This window comes from Cynara cardunculus, unplaced genomic scaffold, assembly GCF_001531365.2.
Source record: "Cynara cardunculus var. scolymus isolate 2C unplaced genomic scaffold, CcrdV1 Un_Scaffold_1227, whole genome shotgun sequence".
Classification (NCBI taxonomy): Eukaryota; Viridiplantae; Streptophyta; class Magnoliopsida; order Asterales; family Asteraceae; genus Cynara; species Cynara cardunculus.
In genome coordinates this window covers 107,905-134,364 of record NW_020200708.1, presented here as the reverse complement: position 1 = coordinate 134,364, position 26,460 = coordinate 107,905, and the positions used below count along the sequence as shown (strand labels likewise).

Genomic DNA, 26,460 nt, shown 5'->3' with positions numbered 1-26,460 from the left:
AGAGAAAAATCATTATGAATGAAATCAATCTTAGATTTAAGACGAGGGTTAGAAAGTTTTTCGTCAATGGTTAAAGAAGATATTTCTTCTTTGAGAGAGTAAAGATGGAAAGTTTTACGATCGATACGATCTTGAAGAATATCAAGAAACCGTTTAACTGGTTGGTCAATAAACTTGAAGGTAAGGGCTTTATTATTAAAGGTACCAGTAAGACCATGCTCATTAATTTGAGTTATGGGATAGAGTTGGTATAGAAAGGGAAGACCAAGAATAATTTCATGAGAAATGACCTTGGTTAGGAGAAAACTGGTTGTGATGCAACAACCTTGATTGCAAATCTTTGCATTAGAAAGTTTAAACTTGATATCAAGAGCACCTCCTCCCGCATGAGAAAGGGAACAAGAAGTTTTTTCAAAAAACCTACTGGGAATAAGTCCCTCTTGGATAACGTTCAAATCGGCACCGCTATCAATCATTGCTATAAATTCTTTCTGAAAATGACCATCTATAAGAAGAGTAATTTTAGTAAACCATTTTTGAGTAATCATTCGGCTGATAGTAGCAAGAGTAGCATTATCCGAATGCGGGGTTGTATCATCAGAATGTTGAGTGGAAACAGAAGGAGAGATATGTTCAGGTTCCTTAGAAGGAACATGAAAAGTAGCATTCCTGACTAAAAGATCTTGACTTGCAGAAACAATTGCAAGATGTTTATGAAGAAGAATATTGTCTTCTTTCAAAGCAGTAATTTCTGACTTAAGAATGGTCACTTCTTTGTGAAGATCAGTAACAGAAATCATCGTGGAAGAAGAATGTTTATGCTGAAGAAGGCGATTTAATTCTTTCATCGAGTAATCAATATTATTGATAGGAGAATGAGAAGAAATAGTGGAAGAACTGGGTTTATTAAACTCAAGATTCTCTAAAATCTCAGAACAAATCATAGGATCTTTAATTTTTTGTAAAAGTTTTAAAACATTTTCATCGGTTAAGACATTAATATTCAGATCCTGAAATTGAGAAAGGAGTTTATAAAACTCATCATTGTTGTCAGTAGAAGTGTTATTTTGAATAACATTGAGACAGTTTTTAATACAAGGCTGACCAATAGCGCAAGTATCACAAGGAGAAGATTTTAAATCTTCAGAGTCAGAAGATAAATAAGAGTCATCTTCACCAATGACATAAGTACTACTATTAGTAGAGCTAGAATCAGAATGAGAATGAGTATCAGGMTCATCATCAGAATTTTTGAAATTCAGAAAAATGTTTAAAAGAGAATCTTTCGTATTCTGATCAATATTTAAATTATTAATTTTTTTCTTGGTCCAACAATTTGCTGAAGAATGGCCAATCTTGCCACAATTTTGACAAACAATCTTGTTTTTCTTAAAACCCTGAGAGTTTTTGAAAGGTTTTCTATGTTTGGAAACTTCAGGTTTTGTAGAGGCTTCAGCTCTGTTCGTTTTTTGCAAATCTTTGTCAAAAGGTTTTCTCTTAAATCTTTTTTTATAATGGCGGTAACCGGAATCTTTATCGCGAGTCTTATGAAATTTTCTTTTAGGTTTCTTATAAGGAACCTCCATACCAAATTGGTCACAAAAGTCACCAAGTTGTTTTCGTTCAAGTAAATTTTGCTTCCTGATTTGATGTTTTAATTTCAAATCATTGCAAAGRGAAAGACCTTCTGCAATACAAGTGCTGATTAGCTGACCATAGGTATAATCATCATAGTTAACARAAATATTATCCTTTTTAAGAATCTTACGGACTCTTTCAGCAAAAAGATGAGGAAGACCATCTATGAACTTGGCTTTCCAATGACTGCTATTACAATCTTTTAATTCAAAKATACGGGAAAKAAACGTATCTTTATACCAGCGAAACTCTGTAAGAGTCTTGCAACAAAGATTACTGATCAAAGTTCGAATATTTTCACAGTTATCAGAGAACCGACCAGTAAAATGCTCTRTAAGAGTAAGGACTAAGGGATAGACAACATTGGTTGTTTCTTCACCATTTTCAGTCTTAACAGAGTCAAGAATTTGGTCTTTCTGAACAAGGGGAATATAGTTATCCCACCAACCTTTGAGTTGCCCAGTAAAACCAGCTATAATCATTTTGGCAATACTCTTATCATTATTGCCTGTGTTTTTGCACACTGTACTATACATGAACATGCGATGAGCCATATTATAAATATGYTTATCAGTAAACCCATCAAGRCTCCACTCATAAATGCATTTGCCATTATAACTATTGTTAATAATGTACTCCTGTTCTTCATGAAGAACATCCATAGGAGTAGGGCGATTATARTAATATTTATTAAGATTCGGAGTCTTAGCCCATTTCATTTTATGAATTTGGTTATTTTGTAAACCATYATCCGARTTTTCTAACCTAGAGTCAGAATGGGAWTCCTTATTAAGCATGGAAATGGATGGYTTAGAAATATGCAGATGTGAAAGCTTTAGATCAAGCTGTTTCATAAAATCTTCAGCCGGGGATTTGAGTTTGAAATCTGTTATCTCAGGGGGAGGCTGAATAGTATTAGAGGTTAAAATAACTTTCTCAGAAGAGGAGGAAATATCATCAGCAGGAAGATCAATTTGGTTTTGCTGATTTGTCTCAATTTGAGAAAWWWWTTTTAAGATTAAGGAAATATTATCCTCAATGGAAAAAAGTTGTTCTCCAATAATCTTTAACAAAAGATTAGAATAATTCTGCTTTTCCAGTAATTCGTTAATATGTAACGAAGTAACAGAAAGAGTATTATCTTTGATAAGATTAGAAAAAGCAGAGAATCGGAAGAAAGAATTATTGTTTTTCATAAGAAAAKGAGACTGAGGAGGATAAATAGTAGATTTAATATCCCCATTRAGGAGTTGATAATCCCTTTGAAGAACATTTATAAAATGTTTTACATGAGTATGAAAAAACCAAGGAATAAAAGAGAAAGTCTCATTTTCCTTAGTGCAGAAGGCATAAAACTCTGCAGAGAAATTAGCAATTTCTTCTTTTGAAAAGTTTTCAACATACCAAGTCCTGAAAGGAGCCCATTTCGGATTACCATAATAATCGTTGCAGACAAGTTGTCTAGCAGGAGAACCATGAGTGAAATCAATTTTTCCCTCACTAGTGACCCAACTTCTCGAAGAAGAAAAATTCATTAAAAACTTAGAGGGTAAAATCAGACATGGTCTCTATAGCCTTATGAGGTTGTCGGATATTAATGTTACTTGCTTGAGTAACTGGATTGTTATGAACAATTCCATTTCTATGAACTCGAAGTTCATCAATAGGTTGTTGAGAAGAAGAATCAATATGCTCTTCTGGCTCAGAAGATTGAGCCTGAGTGTCTCGCAAATAGGAGGTCGAGGCCCTAGAAGGCTGACTAGCTTTAGTTCCAAAAGGAGAGATAAAGCTATGAATTCCATGAGACAAAGAATGAGACCTTAAAAGAGGTCTGGTCTCAGTATAAGGAATATTGCGAGGATCATCGAATTGAACATAGACAGTTCCATCATCTGTCTGAGTGATATTACTAAAATCACTTTGAACAATCGGTTGTCTAGGAGTATTCCTAGCTAGAAACCATCCTTCAGGGAACACAATTTCATCCCATTTGATAGATCTTCTGGTTTGGATCTTAGATCTATTATAATTGGTTTCTATGWGAATAGTCTCATTAATATCCTTATCAACTCTTTTACATCTAGGGTTAAGAGTAAATAAARGCTTAAAATAGATTCTATAACAAATACAGAAAACTTCTGTTCCTGCAGAATAGTTATAACCATTAGTTTTAAYATTTAATGTTAAAGCATCAAGAATATTAACATCAGTTAATGAAAGACTTAAATTAGGATAAACATCAAAATAGACTGGGCCATGTGCCAGACTAGATTGGATCATTCCAATTAAGGATTGCTGCCAATTKAGATTTCTTCCATCTCTAAGAGCTGCAAGAAAGCTTTCTGGTAATCCTTCAAGAGTGAGAGGTTTAAATGCAATTTGCACAAGACCAATGTGTAAAAACTTWTGAGTCTTTAAATAAGRCATAATATCTTTTTTATTAAGAAGACGAATCATCATTTCATCTTTATGAARAGGAATTGAGGATTCTGTGGTTTTAACAATATGTTTTAAACCAAGTTTTTCAAAAGTGCCTATTTTATAAATAAGTTTAGGCTCAACTCTTGGAATAGTCCAATGATCCAGTCCATCAAGATTTTGAGGAATATCATATTCCTCTGTCATACTGTTATGAACAGTATCATCACCTCCAGATCGAAATAGATTCATAAGAATCACAAACTAAGGACTATAACTTAATTAAATGATATATATATATATATATGTATATTAAATACTAATAATAATTAAATATAATATATTTTTAAAATTGATTTGATGTTTTCTAAATTTTAAAGTGATCCCAATTTCCAACAAACTCAACCCCTATAAGGGGTGCCATTAGCACCCCATACAAAAACTGACCTGACACAATTAAAAATGTAAATGGATTGCATCGACTTGGATGGTCTAATTTTGAATTGGTGATGGTGATGGTGATGGTGATGGTGTGGTGTTAGGTTGAAGTTACAGAGTGACGATTGATTGAAGGTTCACATCCCCTGGAGAAATGAGCCTGTTTATTTCAGCAGCTACCATCACCAACCAACTTTGTTCGCCACCACATCACCAAAACGACAACTTCTCTCGGAACCTTTCAATCCCCACAAAATCCCACACCCATACATCTGCTCATCAATCTCTTACAGTCTCTTCATGGACCTCATCCATCGGTCGTTACTGCCGAAACGGCCGCTTAGACCATGCTGCTGCCGAGTTCACTCGCATGAGACTTGCCGGAGTCCAACCCAATCACATTACCTTTGTCACTCTTCTTTCCAGCTGTGCTGATTTCCCCTTGCATGCTCTTTCCTTTGGAGTTTCGCTACACGCTCTTGTCTGTAAACTCGGGTTTCATGCGGATGACGTCAAGGTGGGTACGGCTATTATTGATATGTACTGTAAATGCAATCGGGTAGATCTTGCTTGCTTGTGTTTTGGGAAGATGGGTTTTAAGAATAAGGTCACTTGGAATACTCTGGTTGGTGGGTTGATGAGAAATGGCGAAATTAATAGAGCGGTCCAAGTGTTTGATGGAATGCCTGAGAGAGATGTTATTTCATATACAGCGTTAATTGATGGGTTTGTAAAGAAAGGTCATTACGAACATGCGTTGGAATGGTTTCAAGAAATGCAGACTTCTGGGATTGAACCCGATTATGTTACCATTGTTTCTGCACTATCTGCGTGTGCAAATCTTGGAGCAGGCGGATTAGGCTTATGGCTTCATCGAGTTGTTTTGGAGAAGAATATGAGTGGCAACATTCGGGTAAATAATTCATTGATAGACATGTACTCCAGATGTGGCTGCATTGAATTAGCTCGTCAAGTATTTCACAGCATGGCCAAACACAATCTAGTCTCTTGGAACTCCATCATCGTTGGTTTTGCTCTTAATGGAAATCCTGAAGACACTCTTAAGTATTTCCATTGGATGCAGAAAGATGGTTTCAAGCCAGATGAAGTGACTTTCACTGGGGCTCTTACTGCTTGTAGCCATGCTGGCTTGGTTACCGAATGTTTGAAACTTTTTGACACAATGATAAAAGTTCATCGAATATCCCCTAGAATCGAGCATTACGGATGTTTAGTAGATCTTTATAGTCGTGCCCGCATGTTAGAAGAGGCCCTGAATGTTATAGAGAATATGCCCATGCTACCAAATGAAGTTGTGTTGGGATCAGTTCTAGCAGCTTGCAGAGCTGCTGGAGATATTAGATTAGCTGAAAAGTTGATAAGGTTTATAAGCGAACTGAACCCTGGCGGTGATTCAAATTATGTTCTTCTTTCAAATATATATGCTGCTGGTGGAGATTGGCAGAAGGCAAGCGGTGTGAGGAAGAGAATGAAAAATAGAGGTATAGAGAAGATTCCAGGTACGAGTTCAATTGAAATCAATGGTATAGTTGATCAGTTTGTGGCTGGGGATAGGTCCCATGTTAAGTCGGATCATATTTACGAAATGCTACAAAATCTATCTTGTGAGCTAATGATTTCTGGCTATGTTCCAGAAGTTAATGCCAGGGAACAGTGCGAGTGAGCTAGAAAAGCCAAACCAAATATATCCCACATGGAAGTGGGGTCTGGGAGGAGAAGATGTACGTGGACCTTATCTATCCTGAAAGAGTAGAGCAGCTGTTTCCATGAAAACTCCCGGCTTGTAAAAAGTGTGACAAAGAGAGTCAGATAAAGAAGTTTTGAAAAGCTGGCTAAGAGTAAGCAGTAATTGGAATTTAGCAACTGAGCTAGGACGCCTGGTGAAAACTCAATCCCTTGTAGATTTGTATTTAAACTTTATGCATTCATTTGGTATCAACTGCCTTTTTATCTTTTGAAGCTTTATAAGTGTCTATATTCCCTTTATATCTCCTGTTCCATAGCCATTATTATTTTGGTTGGTAAGCAGCTTGCTTATAGGTAATAGATTATACTTTAGCAGTCAATTTGTTAACAAACCTCTAGGAATTTGTGCTCATGAAGGCCTAATCAAGAAACTTACTATGATTAAACATAGAATGTGTGGTCGAAACACTTGGTGTCCAAACCATGTCACAATCTTTATTACTTGGAAGGCAATCTTTTGATTCTTGCAGAATGTTTCTTCAGATGGTAGAGTAGTGTTTTGAACTAGCTAATTGTATATTGGTGATGAGGTTGAATAAGTTACAACCTCTTGAATATCTGTATGACTTGGAATTTTATTGAGAAGTAGTAGAACTATGAGCAAGCGATAGAAGGAATTTGAATGTGATTTTTGCTAGAAAGTTGTTTAGTATACGAAGGTTCAAAGTTGACATTTGAAGTAAGAACGGAATGATCCTTTTTTTAATCTCCAAAAGGGAAAATATTATTAATCTCCATGTTTGGCAACCATAAACTTGCTTTTGAGCTTATCAAAAAGCTCCTTTCAGTTAGCTGTAAGCTAGCTCTTTGAAAAACTACACCATCGATTAGCGTTGAAAAGCTTCAGGGGCTTTTTTCTAATTATGTGCTTTATGTTTTTCGAATTAAAAGAGCCCTTATAGAAATAAGGAATGTTCCAACACATATACAAGATGGACCTTGTCTAGCTGATCTGGAACTCCAGCAAACAACGTTTCATTCTTGACAATCAATGATTGCTTTTGTGGAAATTTGTCCATTCACTAATGGCCGGTGTACAAATATGAGGTGGAGACACCAGCATCTGATCAGGGACTGTTGGTATGAACTAAGGAGGCCATCAGGCATAAGTTTTCTTTCTACTCCTTTTCCTTATCAAATGACGAGTCAGTCCCGTCTGCTTCTAACGCTACAAAGCTTTTCTCCTTTTGGGATTTTAGCTTTAGGTATTTGGTATGGTAATATCCTTCACCTTTTGTAGCAAGCCTTATCTTTCAGTGGCTTCAGTATGCATTTAGATGCAAAGTGGCCAGACTTTCATCGTTGTGACAAACAGCTTTTCCCTTCGGTAAGCCACCTCATCAACTCTTTCTCTACCAACTTTCTTGTTACATGGCTTGGGAGCCCCCTCGCTTGAATATGGACTTCCTTGTGAATCTTTTGTACTTCATGGCTAACATAGCCATGGAGTCACCAAGATAATGTAATGTCCTTTCACTGTCTTCGTCTTCACCACCATTGCTTTCATTGGTGGCAACCTATTCTTCCCCTTCAACATATTTCTAGATTTAATGTCTACTCTTAATGCTTTAGTTGCAAACGCTAGGCCCATAGATTTGCTCTGGTCTCATTCACTTTACCTCAAGAACGATTCACTTCAAGTTCATGATTCACCATATTTCTCTGGGCTTAGAGGTGAACAACTCATACTGCTGAATGGAGAAGTAGTTATTTTTTCTTCCTTACTTCAGCAGTTTCTTCAAATTGGACAAGTAAAGTGTCCTATGTTTCTTTTGTTGTGTGACAGTTGATGACTGAGTGGAATATGCCATCTAGGAGGGACATGATGAGAATGTTTTTAGCTTTGTCATGTAAGAGCAAGACAACCTTTTTAGTGTTCTTTTCACTCAATCTGATTTGTTCTTTAACTTGATACCTTTTTGGAGTTGTAGGAACATTGTCAATGATAAGAGTCTAGAAATGAGAACCATTGGGATAAATGCTCCATCAGTTTTAGTATAATAGAGGTTCATGTTAATTCAGTTAAGGAAAGCTATCATATGCCTTTTCTAGAAAGATAAGTTGTCTCTTATAATCCTTGGAGGTTTTCCCAAAGAGCCATTACAGATCTGATTAATTTATTTAATCAACTGCCCTAATCACAGGAGCAAACCTATGAAGACTTGAGACGTTTGAAATCGTTCCTTGAAGTCTTCCTCTATCTTTGAGTGAGAGGAGGACAACCATGCAATGGCTTGTCAGAGGATGATGGTAGCAAATCATCTTGGATGATTTTGTTGACACCTTCTGGAGTTGTTTTAATACTAGTCCCTTATGAAGTATCGAATGCCCCATAATGCATTTAATACAAGCCATAATGTATTTAATGCAAACCATGTTGCACTAAATGTTGCTTTAATGGTGTCCCATGTTTTATTGTACTATGGTACCGGGTTGACCTTTTTAGCTCTTCTACCAACTTCACATGGGTCCACAATGCGCCTGGCCCCCTTGCATTCTGTTGAGTAACACAAAACTTACTGCTTGAGTAGGACATCAAAAGAGCCTTTTCCAAGCTGCTCATATCTACTGAAGCTAGCGATTGTTACATCAACTGCTGAGACATTTAGTAGCTAGCCTTCCTTAATCAGTAACTCACTTTTTCAGCTATTGGTTCTCTTCATCAAGTGCCCTGCCTTGATCTCTTCGGCTTCTGATTCACTGACTTTGTACTTTAGTTGGTTGGTCCTTTAATCTCTACTTATCAATTGACTTTGATCATCAGTTAATCAGTTAGTGCTTGACCGGTAACTAACCCGTAAATATCCTAACTCCTAAGTGTTTTCACATATGATTTGTCACTCAACGAAGCTAAAATTTCATACCTAACATGGTTTAAAACTCCCATTGTTGATGATTGAGCAAACCCCTCGTACGGAAATTTGAAATACTTTGAAGCTCGCTTGATGGAGTATTTTGTTATACACTGATGGTAAATTGGTTGTATTTCTTGAATTTGCTGAAGGATTATAATCTCCACAGGCTTTCGAGAGGCCTGGGTTTCTCCCAAAACAGTTTCCTGCTCAAATGAATTCACAAAACAGAATGCCCCTCCCTCTAATCCCCACCTATTTATACTATCCCCCTCTATTGACTCATTGACCTACTTTACTCATCGACCGACTTTACCACTTGACCCCAGGGTATAACTATACCCGCCCCCAACACACACCTTGTCCTCAAGGTTGAAAAAATAGGAATAACTACTGTTGGTGGTGGTGGTAATGGCGGCGGCAAATGCTTTGGATGATCATCTCCCAACCTAGCTCTCCCTTTAATGAATACCCCTACTGAGTCTGTTGACAACCTAAAAGTTTAAGTTAAGTTTGGCACATGGCTGGGCCACATCAACATGGGCCAAATTGAGAGGTTAGAGCTGGGGTTGTTGTGAGAGCAATTTTTTTATTCAACTGGGTTTGGGTTCCAGCGACCCATTTCGTTGTGGTCCTCCTCCTGGTTATGCTCGACGATGGTTATGTTCAACGATGGATCACCATCATCACACTGCAAGGACAGAAGCATCGTCGACCACGGTGTTTGTAGTGGGGAAGATGGCAGCAACGCGCCACAGTCTCCTCTGACTCTCCCATCGAAACCATCTCGATGCAATTCCTTCGACAAACTCGATGAGACTTCTAGTTGCTCTTCGTTGTTCAAACCTTTTAGGGAAAAATAATTCTCCGCCTGTAAAATCCACCGATTGGAATTACTGCCCTGAAAGATGAAATTTCTGGTTTATGATTTTCAAATGCTATGGATCGACTCAATTCAGCACCTCCTCTTTTCTTCTCTGCAACCTTAATCAGCCTATCGATCTGCTTCATCATTGTCTGCATACTTTCCTTCATCGAACCAGTGTCCGTTTCCAAAGCATCCAATCGGTAAGCCACGCTTCGATCCATAGCCATTTCAGACTCAAAATTCGGATCTTATTCTGGATTCAAGTCTGGATCTGATTTTGGATTCATTTTCGGATCTGGATCTGGACTTGCATTTGGATCTAGATACAGATCTGGACTCTGATTTGGATTTAGATACAAATCTGGATTCGGATTTGGATACAAACACAGATCTGGATTCGGACTTCGATTCAGAGGCAAATCAGGATTGGAACTGAAATTGTGTTCATCCTCGGATCTGGATAATTTTCGACTTCAAAGGCAGCAATACTTTCCATCATCTCTTGCGCGATAACGAGTATGCTCGTGGTCAGAATGACTGCTCTGATACCATTTGTTATACGCTCATGGTAAATTGGTTGCATTTCTTGAATTTGCTCAAGGATTACAATCTCCACAGGCTTTCAAGAGGCCTGGATCTCTCCCAAATCGGTCTCCTGCTCAAATGAATTAACAGAATGCCCCTCCCTCTAATCCCCTCACCTAATTATACAATCCCCTCTATTGACTTATTGATTGACTTTACCACTTGAACCCAGGGTACAACATATTTCGTTGGCACGAGATGGTGATTTCTAAAATTCAGTCAATCATAAAATGCAAGGTCCTAGGAGAGCCCAAAACTAGGGTTACTATTATTGATTCGAGCATTTAACGAGCTTCTCAAGCTCGAGCTTAGCAATTCTCGAGATCGAGTTGATCTCAAACACAAAATAAAACTCGTTTAACTTAAGGAGTCAAGCTTCATATAACACCAATGTTTGACCGGGCTCGTTCTATAGCTCGATTAACATTTTCTGGTTGATCCATACAAGCATAAACTTTTTCAATCCAAACATGTTCATATGTTAAGTCACACACACCATACAATCAGAATATAAAAATTAAAAAAAGTTGTTGCTAGTGCTAAGCTTAAAGCTCGAGCCGATCGATGAATTAATCGATCTAGTTCGAGACATAACAAACTTATAAATATTAAATGTTTAGGTCATAATAAAAATCGTTAAACGAGCATTTGGCTCAAGCTCACACATTGAAATTAATATACGAGCTTTAACTCGAGCACCATTTTTAAAAAATTATTCGAGTTTGAACCCTGATATTATTTTCTAGGGTCGGTCCCAATAAACTTACTACTCGACTCGACTTGTTACACCCTTCCCAAAACTTCCCGACACTGACACCATGCTAAAATCCTTGATATTGGTCTTGAATAAGTTTAGAGTTACCATGCATAATTAGTAGGGTTTTCCTTCAAGTAACTAATATTCATTGGCCATATTATATCTATTTTAGATGGAAAAGTGCTAAAGTTAATATAGGAGGTGGAGCCAGACATTTTCAAGATAAAAATGCGTTGAAAAAATGTTTGCATATATAGTTTTTTTATGACTAGTTATAAGATCTCTATAGTGAGTTAATTTATTTTTGTGGTTAATTTTGAAAAAAGCAAGTTCAATGGTACATTGGTGGATAGATATGGAATACAATAAAAAGATATTGAAAAAAAATTTAGATGGATGGATGTGATTGTTTGAATCTACAAATAATATTCTTTACCATTCTAGTATCTTGTAATCTAAGATTTTAATTTTTATTTATATTGAAATTATGTTAATAGTTCGTATAGGCGTTACGAATGGACGACATTGGTCTTACTACACAAAAAAGATATTGTTGTACATATGATTTTCAACAATCATCAAATCCTAAGATACTCCTCTAAGTCGAAACCCTAGTTTCGCCGAACCCTATTTTCGCTGAACCCTAGTTTTGCTGAAACCCTCTCTAATGCTTTCGCTTGCTCTCGTCCATTGAGATAAAGGAAAGGAAGATATTTCGCGGTTGATCAATTTATCGGAGGTATATATCAGGTATTGATGTTGAAACAAACACAATTGAGGGAGGGATACCTTTTTTCGGGCGATCTTACGAAAGCAAGCAAAATTTGATATATAGATGGATATTTTTATTGAGATAAATCAAATCTGTATTAAAGATAGCTAAAATTATGAGGAACAAAGATCTAGAAGTTCTGTTAGATAAGAAGGTCCGTACTAGGGTACTCGCTTCTATGCTTACTTGTAAAATTTGCAACAAGCTTATCAAGGAAAGCACTGCCATCGCAGATTGTCTTCATTCTTGTAAGTTCATCGTTTTCCTCATTTTATCCTTGGATGTGTATGATTTTGCATAACTCTGTACATGTTTATCCACTTACAAGTTCTTGGACTCTTAATATGTTATGATGCTTTTATCCTCCGATGTTGTTATATTTGATTTACCCTTTTTACTACCATGTAAGTTTTTGAAGTTGTGCACATATAACTTTCAATCAAATGGGTCTTTTCAGTTGGAATATCTATGTTTTTAGTAAAATTAAGTATTTACTCTTAAATGGCTTGTCTATTTGTTCAATACTTCAATTTTACGAAGACCATATGATTTCTTCTCTTTTGTATTTGCTTATTCCAATTTATAAAGTTCTTTAGTTTACTCATTACTTTTTTTGGCTTGAAGATATAGATTCACATTTTGTGAATTAGGAATGTGCACAACTCGGCTAAAACCAAATAAATTGAACAAACCAAAGTAATTTGGCTGGTTTGGCCAATTTGGGAATTTTCTATTTTTCCATCGAATTTGAAAATTTGAAACTGAGTCGTTTGGTTTAGCCACTGGTTTGTATTGTAGTATTTAAAAGTATAATTAGATATTGGCTTGTTGTGCAATGGTTTGCTCCAGTTACATATTTTCCTATAGGACAAATGTTTGAATCCCCTGTCCTCTTTTAACTTTTTAAGCAATTTAGTTTTGCCTCTTTCGTTGTAAATCATAGTTCACATGTTTAGATGAAGTATACACATTTTAAAGTTACGTGTTTAAGTTAATTTGCTTTGGTTTTTTACATGAATGGGTTATGTTCATATTTAAATTATGATGCATCTTCTTTGAATACAATCATGTTTCAATTTATTACACATTGAAAGAATGTGTGGAGACATTTTCTATTAGTTCGAAAAGTAAGGAAGATGTGAAAGTTCATATTGCCAATCAACATCATAGCTATTTATTTGATAGGAAACTATGCAATCCTTGGTTTTTTATAATGTTTTGACATGATTTTTCAACATATATATTGTATATACATGTATGGCAGTTAGAGTGTGTATTTCTATGTGTAAATAATCATTTTCCTTTTTGGGCCTAAAACATCAAACCAGTAGAACCAAACTATTTTGTGGTTGGTTTGGTCGGTATGGCTAAGCCTGTAATGCCATATGCTGAGGGTATTTCTACCATAGCTACTAACATCACCCAGCTATTGGCACTCCAATTGTCTCAACTGTCGGTGACACTTCAATAGCATCAGAAGCCTTAAAAACTGATGATGATAATGATGCCCCCGGGACTCGACCAACAATGGAGGACATTCAAAACCATCTAAGGAACATCAATAACTCCCATCAAGTTTAAAAACATGGCCAATGTTCAGAGAGAATATCTGGCATGGACTTAACACACTACATCATAGAGCTACTGATTAAGTGGTATCAATTTTCAACACCTAACAGTCTACCATATCCATACTTCAGACTTAAGTATGGACTTTGCTTGCTGTTCCAGCCCCTCTATCTCCACCTCTTGAACCCAAAGTTGCGGATTTCCAAGCTACAATGGCTACCCTCATCTCCAAAGTTTCTACTCTCACCAATGAGGTCAGACTCTTGGACAATAGGGTTGACTCCTTCAAATCGGGTCTAAAGGGTGACTAGACCCTTGTCAACTGCATAATCACCTCAACTCTCCTTATCTCAAAGCCCATGAATTGATGATTCCAAAAAGGGGAGAGAAGATAAGAGAAAAAAGATGAGGATACAAAGTCAATGAATCAGCGGCTGCAAAACCACCTTCAGCTACTGAAGAAGCTCCTCAAGCTAAAGAGAGGTTAGATGTTAATGGGGATATCGCCACTTAAGATGCTCCAGCTGGCTCGACACTTGTCTTGCATGTCATACCTCTCAACCAAGTCCCTGTAGCTGAAACTGAAGTTCTAGCTACCGACTGATTCAACTTTGGCGCTACTTCTCTGAAGTAGAGAAGGCCAAAAAACTATTCACTGAAATACAGACTACAGTAGGTGGATATTTGACAGAAAGTTGGCATTAAAAATGCAAGAAGTTTTGGCTGCCAAAATAGAAGAGGAAGCTAGCAGAAGATGTAGCTGCTAGATCATCATCCAAGCACAAAATGAAAGGTGCTCATCCCAGGATTACTAATACAACCACAAAGCTAATCCAAAAAACTAGGAAAGCTAGCATCAAAATTACAAGGGAGAATGGTCGCTCTAAGACATTGATTGAGGAGTAGCTGAGACAAATCCCTCAGGGTGATCTCCTGAACATCAAGTACTAAGTGGCTAAGAGCAAAAGCATCTATGCCAACGTTGTCACTAGTTGGTGAATGATCTCTTGGCTGCTCACAAAAAATCAAAGACGAGAGAAGCACACCTTGAGAATGTTAGACAAGACCTTGTTGAGTTTCAACATGCTAAGTGAGAACCTATATGAAGATCCACACGGCCTTCGTAACATGTTCACAGGTAAGCTCGCATATTTGCATGAACAAGTAGATGGATGGCTTGCCACTTTTCACCAACAAATGGAGATGAGAATAGATTGAGGCCTATGTACAAGGGACATGGTTAGCCAAATGGACACCACTATGACTATCCAAAGAAATCAAAGTCCCAGTTACTACACCATTTATGGGAAAAGTAGAAGATAAGGGCGTTCAATGGGCGCTACCGCGGAGATCAAGTTAGGGGGAAGGAAATCAAGGGCCTATTAGACATGGGATACGTCGGAGCATTAAAGGCCCTTTGTGGTGCACCAATAGTATTCCAAGGAAGAAGGATGGATAACTCCACATTTAATCAACTATCAAGTGCTAAACTGGTAACCATCAGGAACAAGTACCCAATTTCTCTTGGTTTTTGACCTCTTTGACCAAATTGGCTAAGAAGGATACTTCACCAAGTTGGACTTTTAATATAGGTAATACGAGGGAAGGCTCGACAAAGATAATGAAACAAAATAACATGCATAATGAGGTATGATTCTTGAATTCGTAGTCATGTCATTTGGTTTAGCTAACACCCCATTAATTTTATACCTCCATAACCAAATTATTTCATCCAATCCTTAACAAGCTCGTCATAATATGATTAGATGATATTGCCATCTATGTAAACATAATTGATGATCATGTTACACATATGCAATTGGTTTTCTTTGTACTAGGCAACAATGAGCTTTATATTAGGCTAAAGTACTTTTTTTTTCTCTAAGAAGAGTTGGATTCCTTGGAAAGAATCAAGGTGAGCAAGAGTGGAGGCACCACCCGAGGTAATGGACTAGTGATCTTTACTTGATGTTGTGAACTTATAAAAAAATAATCATACAGCTGTTTGGAAAAGAGCCCTTGATCGATTTTTTTCAAGAAGAACAAGGCTTGCTGAACCCTACCGGTTAGAAGACTTGATTGACAAACAAATATAATAAACACTTGGCTAATTGGGTTAAAGATGGAATGTTCCATTTATAGGCACTACCGCTGATAGAGATTAGCTGATAAGGTTGTGTCAACTGATAATGTAACTGCCGTTGATAAGCTCAAGAACAATCCTACAAGCAAATGATTCGACCAGAGACTATTAGACAAAAATAGGAGCTGATGCTGCCAAGTGAGGTATTTTAATTAAGATCAATGCATAAGTGTTGAACATTTGATGAAGATATTAGATGGAAGCCTAGCAACTAATCAACACAGACTCATTGACGAAGCGACATGTGACGAGTTGCTCTCTTGCCACAAAAGTCAACGTGGTAAGGACATCAAGCATGCTTAGCATTTAATGCAGTGTGATATTCATTAAATTCGGCATATTTAGTGCTAAATGCGTTATGAGTGTCATTACCTTAACGGAGGAGACAAGCAGCACTTGCTGAAGAACATGGTAAAGCAAATCTCCGAAGGACGATCTTCTGATGATCTGGCATCATGCCAATTGTCCACAGATTGAAGAATGTCTACTATAAGTACTAGACCTTGAAGAAAATACGCAGAAAACAAGCTTTCATCAGAATGTCGTGCAATTTTCAAGCTCACAAGTTCATCTAGTGATCACTCAATTTCCAATGCAACTTCACTACTTGGGTAGATTAGCATTCTAGGTTGTGTGAGAACTTCGTATGGAGTGATAAAGAGGAAAATACATTTGTCATAGCGGAGAAATTGTTGTAGGATTTTCATCGCCTGCTATCTTTAGTTTATGTTCATCTAGTGATCACTCATTTTCTTTGGCACCCTTTGAGTGCATCATTCGATTTCTGGTTTGCTATCCTTCGTCCTAAGTTCTACATTCTCTCTTCTGGTTCGTGATTTATTTGAAGATGACTGGAGAAGACAAAACATCGGACAGTAACAATAGTTTACGTGTACCCGAGATTCTTCCAGTAAATATTAAGCTCACCGACAACAAGCTTAATGGCTCCAACTACTTTAAGTGGAGCAAAACTATTCGTATCTATCTTCGGATAATGGGAATGGCTTCTCATCTCACATCGGATCCTCCTAAAGGTAACGAAACTGATTCATGGTTCCAAAGTGATGCTCGTTTGTACTTGCAAATTATCAATACTATTGAGTCTTCTGTCTCGTCTCTGGTTAGTCATTGTGAATATGTGAAGGAACTTATGAATTATCTTTATTTTTTGTATTCTGGACAAAGTAACATCTCTCGGATCTATAGTGTTTGTAAGTCCTTTCATCGTGGAGAACAACAGAACCGATCACTCACTACGTATGTCATGGAGTTCAAGAAAGTGTATGAGGAGCTTTACTCTCTTCTTCCATTAAGTGATGATGTCAAAGTCATGCAGACTCAGAGGGAACAAGTGGTTGTTATCAGTTTCTTGACCGATTTGCGACCAGAATTTGACTCTATCAGATCTCGGTTCTTGAATGAATCTACTATTCCTTCTCTTCAAGAAACATTTGTCCTTGTTCTTAGGAATGAGAATCTTCAGGCTTCTCAAACTTCTGATCACAACAGTGTCTGGTTGGTTGAGGGGGATTTCGTGGGGGTCACCGTGGTGTCTCTAAAGGTGGCCACAGTGACCGAACAACTGACTCACGGGTTACTATTCCAGATTCTGATAATGTTGAGTCTTACTACTGCCATGAGTTAGGTCACACCAAGCGCACATGTAAGAAGCTTTTGGCCAAACATCTGAGTTCATCAGCGCACGTTGCCTCTACATTAGATAGTACTGTTACTATACCCGCAATACTCGACTTTTAGGGACTGAGAATTCCACTGCTCCGACTGCTGCATTTGCTGAGACAGGTAACTCTAGTATCTGCGTATTATCTTCTGCCTCTAAATGGGTCATTGATTTAGGTGCTTCAGATCACATGACAGGTAATCCCACCATCTTCTCTAATTTCAATAAACACAAATTCCCATCACATGTCACAATTGCTGACGGGTCTACCACATCTGTCCTTGGTTTTGGCACCATCGATCTTACCCCCTCTGTTTCGTTATCTTCCGTATTGAGCCTGCCTAATTTCTCGTTCAATTTGTTATCAGTCAGCAAAATTACCCGTGCTTTAAGTTGTTGTGTCTCATTCTTTCCTGATTTCTTTGTCTTTCAGGATCTGTCGACGAAGAGGATTATTGGTAGAGGGCGGGAGACTGATGGCCTATACATATTTGAACATCAAGTACCTTCCTCATTGATTTGTTCCAGCTCATCATTAGTTCATTGTCGATTAGGTCATCCATCTTTACAGAATTCGAAGAAGTTGTGTCTTGAGTTTTCTTATTTACCTTCTCTATAGTGTGAGTCTTGTCAGTTTGCCAAACATCAGTGTATTCATTTAAGTTCTAGAGTCTATAATAAGTAGGCCTCATCCCCATTTGAGTTAAGTCCATTATGATGTTTGGGGACCATGTCTTGTTACTTCAAAACTTGGGTTTAAGTATTTTGTTACGTTTGTTGATGATTACTCTCGCACTACTTGGCTTTACTTTATGAAAAATCGATATGAGGTATTCACACATTTTTGTTCATTCTATGCTGGAGATTAAAACCTAGTTTAAAGTCTCCACTCAAACTCTTCGTAGTGATAATGCGTAAGAATATTTGTCCCAAACATTTCAGTCATATATGATCCAAAATGGCATTCTTCATGAGTCTTCCTGTGTTGACACACCAGCCCAAAATGGGGTTGCGGAACGAAAGAATCGTCATCTCCTATAGGTGGCTCGAGCTTTATTATTCCACATGACTGTTCCTAAAATCTTCTGGGCTGATGCGGTTTCTACGGCTTGTTTTCTTATCAACTGAATGCCTTCCATTGTCTTGGATGGTAAAAGTCATTTCTTAGTTTTGTTTCCTACACAATCATTGTTTCCTATCGACCCATGGTAGTTCCTATTTTGTCCGGGATACCCGACCTTATAACTAAGTTGGATCCAAAGTCTCTGAAATGTGTCTTTCTTGGTTACTCTCGACTTCAAAAAGGGTATAAGTGTTTTTCCCCCATGCTTAATCGATACATTGTATCAAGAGACATTACATTCCATGAGAATATACCCTTCTTTCCTATGTCCACTCCTTGCAAGCCATGAGATAGCGATGATTTGTTGGTGTATACCATACCTGTTCCTGAGTCTATTACCCCATCCGACTCGACATAGACCCAAGAACCTACTAAATCACCGATAGTTCATGTATATAATAGACGGCAACGACCTACATCAAATCTCGACCCAACACCATCTTCATCATCGTTTGCAGATCCACCTAACGATGATCCTCTTGCTTCGAGTGATCCACCACCTTCCAATACACAGGTTCTGATCTTCTTGTTCTCATTGCTCTTCGGAAAGGTAAGCGCTCATGTACTTACCCTAGTTCTTCCGTTGTTTCCTACTTTCTTATGATAAACTTTGTTTACATTCTCGTTCTTTGATCTCTACACTTGATTCTTTATCTGTTCCTAAAGCGGGTGGTGAAGCTTTGGCCCATCTTGGATGGCGGGATGCTATGATTGATGAGATGAATGCTCTTGATCATGATGATACATGGGATTTGGTAGAGTTACCTGCAAGCAAAAAGGCAATTGGCTGAAATGGGTATTCACTGTGAAACTTAATCCAAATGGATCCGTGGCTCGTCTGAAAGCCTGATTTGTAGCCAAAGGATATGCTCAGACGTATGGGGTTGACTATCACGAGACATTTTCTCCTATGGTTAAGGTACCCTCCATCCGCATGTTTGTTTCATTAGCCGCTACTTACGATTGGGTACTACACCAAATGGATGTGAAAAATGCCTTCTTTCATGGTGATTTACACGAGGAAGTCTATATGGAGCAACCACCTGGGTTTGTTGCTCAGGGGGAGTCTGGTAGAGTCTGTAAACTGCATAAATCATTGTATGGTTTAAAGCAATCCCCTCGTGCTTGGTTTGGACGATTTAATGTTGTAGTGACTAAGTTCGGCTTACGAAGGAGCTCTTATGATCATTATGTGTTCTTTACTTCGTCATCTTCCATATGTATTCTACTAGTGGTATACGTTGATGACATTGTGATTACTGGGAGTGATGAGACTGGGATCAAAAAGCTAAAAGATTTCCCTGCGTCTCTGTTTCAAACAAAGGACCTAGGTTTTTTAAAATACTTATTGGGAATTGAAGTATCTCGTACTTGGAAAGAGATTTGTTTGTCTCAACGGAAATATTGTTTGAATATATTGAATGACTCTGGAATGATTGAAACAAAACCTTGTGAGGCCCCAATGATTCCAAATATGAAATCAAAAGCGGACGACGAAGATCTACTTGAGGATCCAGAAAAGTACAGAAAAATTGTGGGAAAGCTAAACAACCTGACACGATTACACGTCCTGACATCGCATTTCCAGTGAGTGTAGTAAGTCAGTTTATGTCATCTCCGAGAACTGCACATTGGGACATTGTTAGGTATATACTGAAGTACCTAAACGGTGCTCCTGGTCTTGGTATCCTTTATCAAAATCACGGTCATCATGTCATAGAAGGGTTCACAGATGCCGACTATAATGGGGACCTACTACTAGGCGGTCTACGACAGTCTATATTGGGTGTTGGTTGGAGGGAATCTAGTTTCGTGGAAAAGCAAGAAACAGAATGTCGATTCCCGATCAAGTGCTGAATCTGAATACAGGGTTATGGCCCAAACCACTTGCGAGCTGATATGGTTGTGTAATCTGCTAGGTGAAATTGGGTTTGCTCAATCTAAACCATTGAATCTATATTGTGATAATGAGGCGGTTATCCACATTGCAAACAATCTCGTGTTTCATGAAAGAACAAAAAACATCTAGGTTATTGCCATTTCACTAGTGAAAAGCTAGAAGATGGAATCATCTCAACTCCCTTTGTTCGAACAGAAAGACAACTTGCTGATGTCTTTACCAAAGCATTACCTGGTTCGCGAATCTCTTTTATTTGTAACAAGTTGGGCATGATTAACATCTATGCTCCATCTTAAGGGGGAGTGTTAGAATGTAAATACGATATATATTTACTTTAGGCCCATTAAGCCCATGTTGCCATGGGTCCCTTAGGGTTTCTCTTTTGTCTAGGTTTTCTGTCTATATATATCCTTGTATCCTTTGTAATACACAAGTTAAAAGCAAGAATATAATCCCTAATTACATGATCTAAAATGGGTAGATTACCCAACGATAAAGAGGATGTTAGTGATTATAGAGCCACGTTATTGGTTATACATGATGAAAAATGTCAACACACTCGCATAAACATGCTTGGTATGCCAACAAGACAAGATTAAGGAATGGTAACTCAAAAGGATTGTTATAGTCATTGCTAACATTTGAGGGTTCATGAGTCTCCATGGATTCCAGTACTTGCTTGCCAAACCCAAAAGGATGTAAGAGTATTGTTATGCTAGTATATTGATTCTCGAAGCATGGTACATTTATACATGCGTCAACTAATAGCATGATCAACAAGATGACCCAGCTACTCTTTAAGCATGTGCTCAAGTATTGAGGTGTCTTTCAAGTGATCACGAGCAATAAGAATCACCATTTTGTGAGAAAACTCGGGATGAAATTAATTTAGCAGACAATGAAGATCCCTCAAACTTCTCAACAAGTTTACAACCCTTAATATATGGCCAAGTAGAGCTATCATCATCCTATAAAAGCTCTATTTATGAAATATACAAGTGCCAACCAACACAAATGGGTTAAGCTCATGGTCGTGGTACAACAATCATATAACCAACAAATTAATGAAGCTAACATGGTGGATTATTCAGTAGTGTCACTAGGCAAGCAACCTTTGACTCTAAATGCCTTAGCCATAATGTAAAAAGGAAACAACCTACAAGAACATGAATGAATTGCATGATCAAGCCCACTTAACTTAATGTCACGCACTGCAGGAAGGTTTCTCGAGAGCTCGGATAAATCTAGACACTTTAAGATTATGGTGGAACTTTGAAGAAAAACGAAGAAAGTCTAAACATGTTCCTAGAAAACTCCACACCATGTTAGGGACTATGTAACTAGAACCTTCCATGTAGACAGGAAATAAAGATGTAAGCATTATGGTTAGACTCGAGGACGAGATGGGTGTCGCCGTCAAAATCCCAGGCGAAATGACATGAGAGAAAGAACCTCTTGGTGGAGTCCAGTCCCTGGGCGGCTCTCGGTTCTTGAGCATGTTGGGGGATTAGGCGGCAGTTGAAAGAAGACTCGAAGCAAAGTTGTGCCCAATCAAAGAAGTTGATGGCTAATCTAGACATTAGAGTAGTTGAAATTGAGACTTCAACCGGAGGATTGAATAAATTAATGATATAGATCAGAGTTTCCACCAACAACTTGGTATGTTGGAGGCAACAAAAAATGGAAGTTAGAGAAAATGATATCTTATGAAAAGAATTTCACAAAGAAGTTCATGAAATTCGAGGCATCATCCAAAAGTAGGTTAGCAACCTTTCACTGATGAGTGGATTGGATCAAAGATGAGCAATCCGTTACCACAAGGTGCGAGACAATGTGACAACTATTGTCGAAGCCAAATTGATCGGAGAACTTAATCGGGAACCCAAAGAAAATGAAAATTACGACAATAGAAGTGGGGGAGAGAAAATGTCCATGGTTAAAACTCAAAAACGAAGCCACATAGAAAACCCTTATCAAAAACTGGAAAGAAAAGATTTCCGAGGAGCATCGAAGCTTGTTAAATGTTACATATCTGATGGACCCATTGAATCAAATAGTGCCGAAAGAAATTTGAGTTCCATGTCAAGGAATCTCAAATGGTGTTGAAAGAGCAAGGTATTCAAATGAGTATATACAAATCCTAAATGCAATCCTTGCGAAGGCCAAAGCACTAAAGACATTGATGAGAGGACTTCAAAACATGAAAGTCGAGATAAATGGCATGTTAGTTTAGGATCTTGTTGACATGGTTGCCATCCAAAATGTTATAGCCGACCAAGGATGAGGTCAGGAAACTTGGAATCTGAGTCATGAAAGGGGTGGTTTCATGACAGAAGTAAACTCAAAGCCTAAACCTATTTGTGGAGCTGTAAGAAATGTGAAAATCGAGAGTGGTGATTGGAAAACATGGTAGGCTTATTGGTGATCCCAATGGATGTCTATAAACTCATACTTGGGTTGGCGTTTTGACAAGAAATGAGCTTTTACTACACCTTTCCCAACTCATAGCAACCAAAGGAGGCATTATGATCAAAGCCAAGACATTCTCAGCCATATAGTTTGAGAAAGGGATATGAAATCCCAAATCAAAGGAAAATTACAAGATTGAGATGATAACCACACCTCAACAGCCTGTGGAGGAGCACTATCATGTCACATTTGGAGGGTTGGAGAAGGTCGTCACAAAAGAAATCAGTGACAAGACTGCCTGGTATCATTCCACCCTTTAAATTAAACTCGGTGCACAAGGGGAACGAGGCCTCAAGACGTGTTCATCTAAGAGCCATGAGGGGAAAGGGAAATTTATGAATACAAAATGACTTGAAGCCTTCTAGAACTCCAATTACTTTCTAGTTCTTGGTATGGTCCATAAGAACATAGTGCACAAATCATCCCCAAGCTTTCTTTTGTCTTAAAGTAAACAAAACTCACCTATGATTAATTTATTATATATCCATTTCAGATACATACTTGAGACAGTGGACGGTTGTTTCTTATGGAATGCAAAAACTATTTCTTCTCTTAAGCGTAATGCTTTTCATTGCAAAAATTTGTTTGGGGTAAAGAGCTAGATTAAGGATATGAAAATGATCAAGTCACAGACTTTGGCAATGTTGCAAACTAAAGAAAATGTAGCAATAGATACTTGTCTAATATTCCATTAACAAGTGAATCAATTCATGTTAGTAACCTCTCTCTGCATTTGTGCACATGTGTGTTTCAATTCTTCCATCTTTTTAATAAACATATGTAAAACTCCTTTAGATTACTCTCTAAAAGAGTCATTAAAAAAGAAGGCAGATTCCAACATATATTGTGAAGAAGTGGTCCAAGTTTAGCCGAAATGGGACTCTTATCATCTTCCAAAATCGAGAAATTGTGATCTTGCTATGCATTTTTTTACTGAGCTATATCTAATGTTTTTTCTTTTAATTTTTTCCATTTTCTGTATGAAGTGCTCTGTAGCTTTTGTTTTTTTTTTTATCAACTTCAATTTGCCTTTCTTTTCTGTAAATATATAGTTTGCCAAAAATGTATCTACAAGAAGGTATTCGAGGAGAAAAGTCGGAAATGTCCAGTTTGCAACGTGGAATTCAGCGATCCTCCTGCAAAAGTACTAAGGTACATACATATGTTACTCTTGAAGTATATCAATATGTGATTGCCATTCCTAAAAGTTACATTTTTAGACACATATTTGTGGAATGTTGGTAATAGAATCTGAAAATGGAACATGATATTCAATTGAACATCCGAGTCCAATTTTTTACATTACGTTTTACACCAATCCATTTCAACTCAACAGTAGTTGTTGCTCCCTTTTGGTGTTGGTGAATAGTGTAACACCAAACTTGGTGTGTTTAACAGTTCATTTACGCCAATGCAGTGTTAAACTATTTTTAATTACAAAACCGTTATTCAAGTTTGATATTGATGTAATTTTGTTTATCGATTGTAAATGATATTTTGATTATAATAGTTGTTAATATCACATTATTAATTTATGATATTTAATAAATTTTATATTTATGTTTCAAAGTTATTTAAAGGTGTGTTAATTTACCTTTTTAATAAAATGATAATTAATTTGTAATCATTATGTATGGATAATTTATTTTGGTTACAATTGTGTAATATTACAATCTTATAAAGTTATTGTAACAAAAAGAAATTACCATGTCGAATTTGTAAACAACTAATAAATATAATGGTACATTGAAAATTTATATAAGTTAGGAATAAGAAACATACTTGAAATATTCTATTTGATGTTAAAAATAGTGTTATGTGTTAGAGAAGAATTACTGTTTGCATTAATTCACACAATTTTAATGCAAGAAATGATACAATGCGATTAAGGATGGTCTTAATTAAGGTCACAGCGACATTTTTCTAGATTATTTGAAGTCTCGATACTGTTGTTCACCTCCAAGATCGGATGTAATCACAGAGTGGTGTTCTTTTTGGAAGTTATCAACCAAATAAACAAGATTGATGTTAGAGGTGGTAGCAAACTTAATAGAAATATTAAGCATTACTATAGTGTATATGGCAGACAAACAAATAAAAACTTAGTTTAATTTATATAGACAATTTAATTCATAAAGGCTTTAATGGAAAAACAAACAAACAAACAAACAGCCCATGAATCACAGTTTTGATCTTTAGTTGTAACTTTGCAGGCCCGATGCCACAATGAGAAGTCTCAAGGTAAGTTTGTTGGGTGTTCACAAGCGAACACCCGAGCAGAGAGCAGAAAGTAAGAGGATCAAATTTGAAAATATGCAATCATCTAATGATCAAGCAAAAAAGGTAGTGATGCATTTTTGTAATGCTTTCATGATGTCTAAATATTCTATTAGACTGCATTTTAGAACTTAAGTTTATACGACCAAACAGTGTGTCCACTATATAAATGTGTTACAATAGGATGTTAGAACGTATTTCGATATCCTAACAAGGTTTGTAGAATAATAAAATTTCCTATTACCTTTTCTACATATGACACTTTTAATATAAAAACAATGTCATATAAACAATCTTTTCATAGGACGTTGTTTTTATAAGCCACTTTTTCAAATAATGCCGTATAAAAATATTAATAAGACGTTTGATTTCGCAAGTGTTCTAAAGAACTTGTTAGAGGGTCCTATCAAATTATTGCAACACCTATACATATTATGCCCAACTGAGTGGTCCTATAAAGCAGTCTATTAGGACCACTTAGACATATTTGACGTACTGTAAAGCCGATTTCATTGTAGTGTGAATCTTTCAGAAACAATCATTTATGATTCTTTTCTTGGCTTCTACTTTCATGTTTTGCATGAAGCCTCAATCTACCAAGAAGCCCATGATCACCTGGACGGACAAGACAAAGGAGAAAGTTATCGATAAGCCATTGGAAGACGAACACATTTCGGTATCCTAACATGTTTTTGAGAAATAAATGTCATATTAGCTTTTTATAGGAAAATTTTCGAAATTATCATATGAACATATTTTTTAAAGAACACTTGTTTTTACAAGCCACTTTTTCAAATAATGTCATATTAAAAAATTAGTAGTGTCCTGAAAAACATGGTAGAAAGTCTTATATATGTATTATATACAATGGTTCCTGTGAGAAATGCCAATTTTTGTAAAAATGTCATTTTCTTTGAGAAGTGTCATTTTTTGTGAGAAGTGTGAGAAATGTAACATTCACATAATATATGTAAATGTGCATGTATGATAGCGTGATAAACAATATAAGGGTATATTTAGCACTTCTCATGCTTCTTACTGAAAATATCTTCTTTTTCACGTGATAAACAATTGTTTGGTCCAATAAAACATTCTATTATGACACTTAAGACATATTTGAAGTTCTATAAAGCCGATTTCGTGGTAGTGTGGATCTTTCATAAAGTTAATGATCGTTCATTATTCTTTTGTTGGCTTAAACTT

At 36.9% G+C, this 26,460-nt stretch overlaps 2 protein-coding genes across 7 annotated transcripts in view; both read left to right on the top strand.

Annotated features, from left to right (window-relative positions):
- Positions 1 to 4,602: 4,602 nt before the first annotated feature.
- The window catches only part of LOC112502315, a 27,412-nt gene continuing 5,554 nt past the window's right edge, over positions 4,603 to 26,460 (top strand). For 3 of the 6 annotated variants that reach the window (XM_025106196.1, XM_025106197.1, XM_025106195.1), the window contains exons 1-5: positions 5,927 to 6,014; positions 6,150 to 6,395; positions 24,033 to 24,132; positions 25,194 to 25,323; positions 25,844 to 25,933. In XM_025106196.1, the coding sequence (XP_024961964.1) occupies positions 25,207 to 25,323; positions 25,844 to 25,933 (207 nt within the window). In that variant the 5' untranslated portion in view covers positions 5,927 to 6,014; positions 6,150 to 6,395; positions 24,033 to 24,132; positions 25,194 to 25,206. Of the gene's footprint in view, positions 6,396 to 24,032; positions 24,133 to 25,193; positions 25,324 to 25,843; positions 25,934 to 26,460 lie in introns of those variants that run through there. The other 3 variants (XR_003067664.1, XR_003067663.1, XR_003067662.1) reach the window with 3 other exon arrangements.
- On the top strand, positions 16,378 to 17,452 carry LOC112502313. Its single transcript, XM_025106192.1, has one exon. The coding sequence runs from the start codon at positions 16,655 to 16,657 to the stop codon at positions 17,450 to 17,452; it is 798 nt and encodes a 265-aa protein (XP_024961960.1). The 5' UTR covers positions 16,378 to 16,654.

Excerpts from the sequence above, each read along its gene's own strand:
- LOC112502313 (XM_025106192.1), top strand. The coding sequence starts at position 16,655 with ATGACTGGAGAAGACAAAACATCGGACAGTAACAATAGTTTACGTGTA.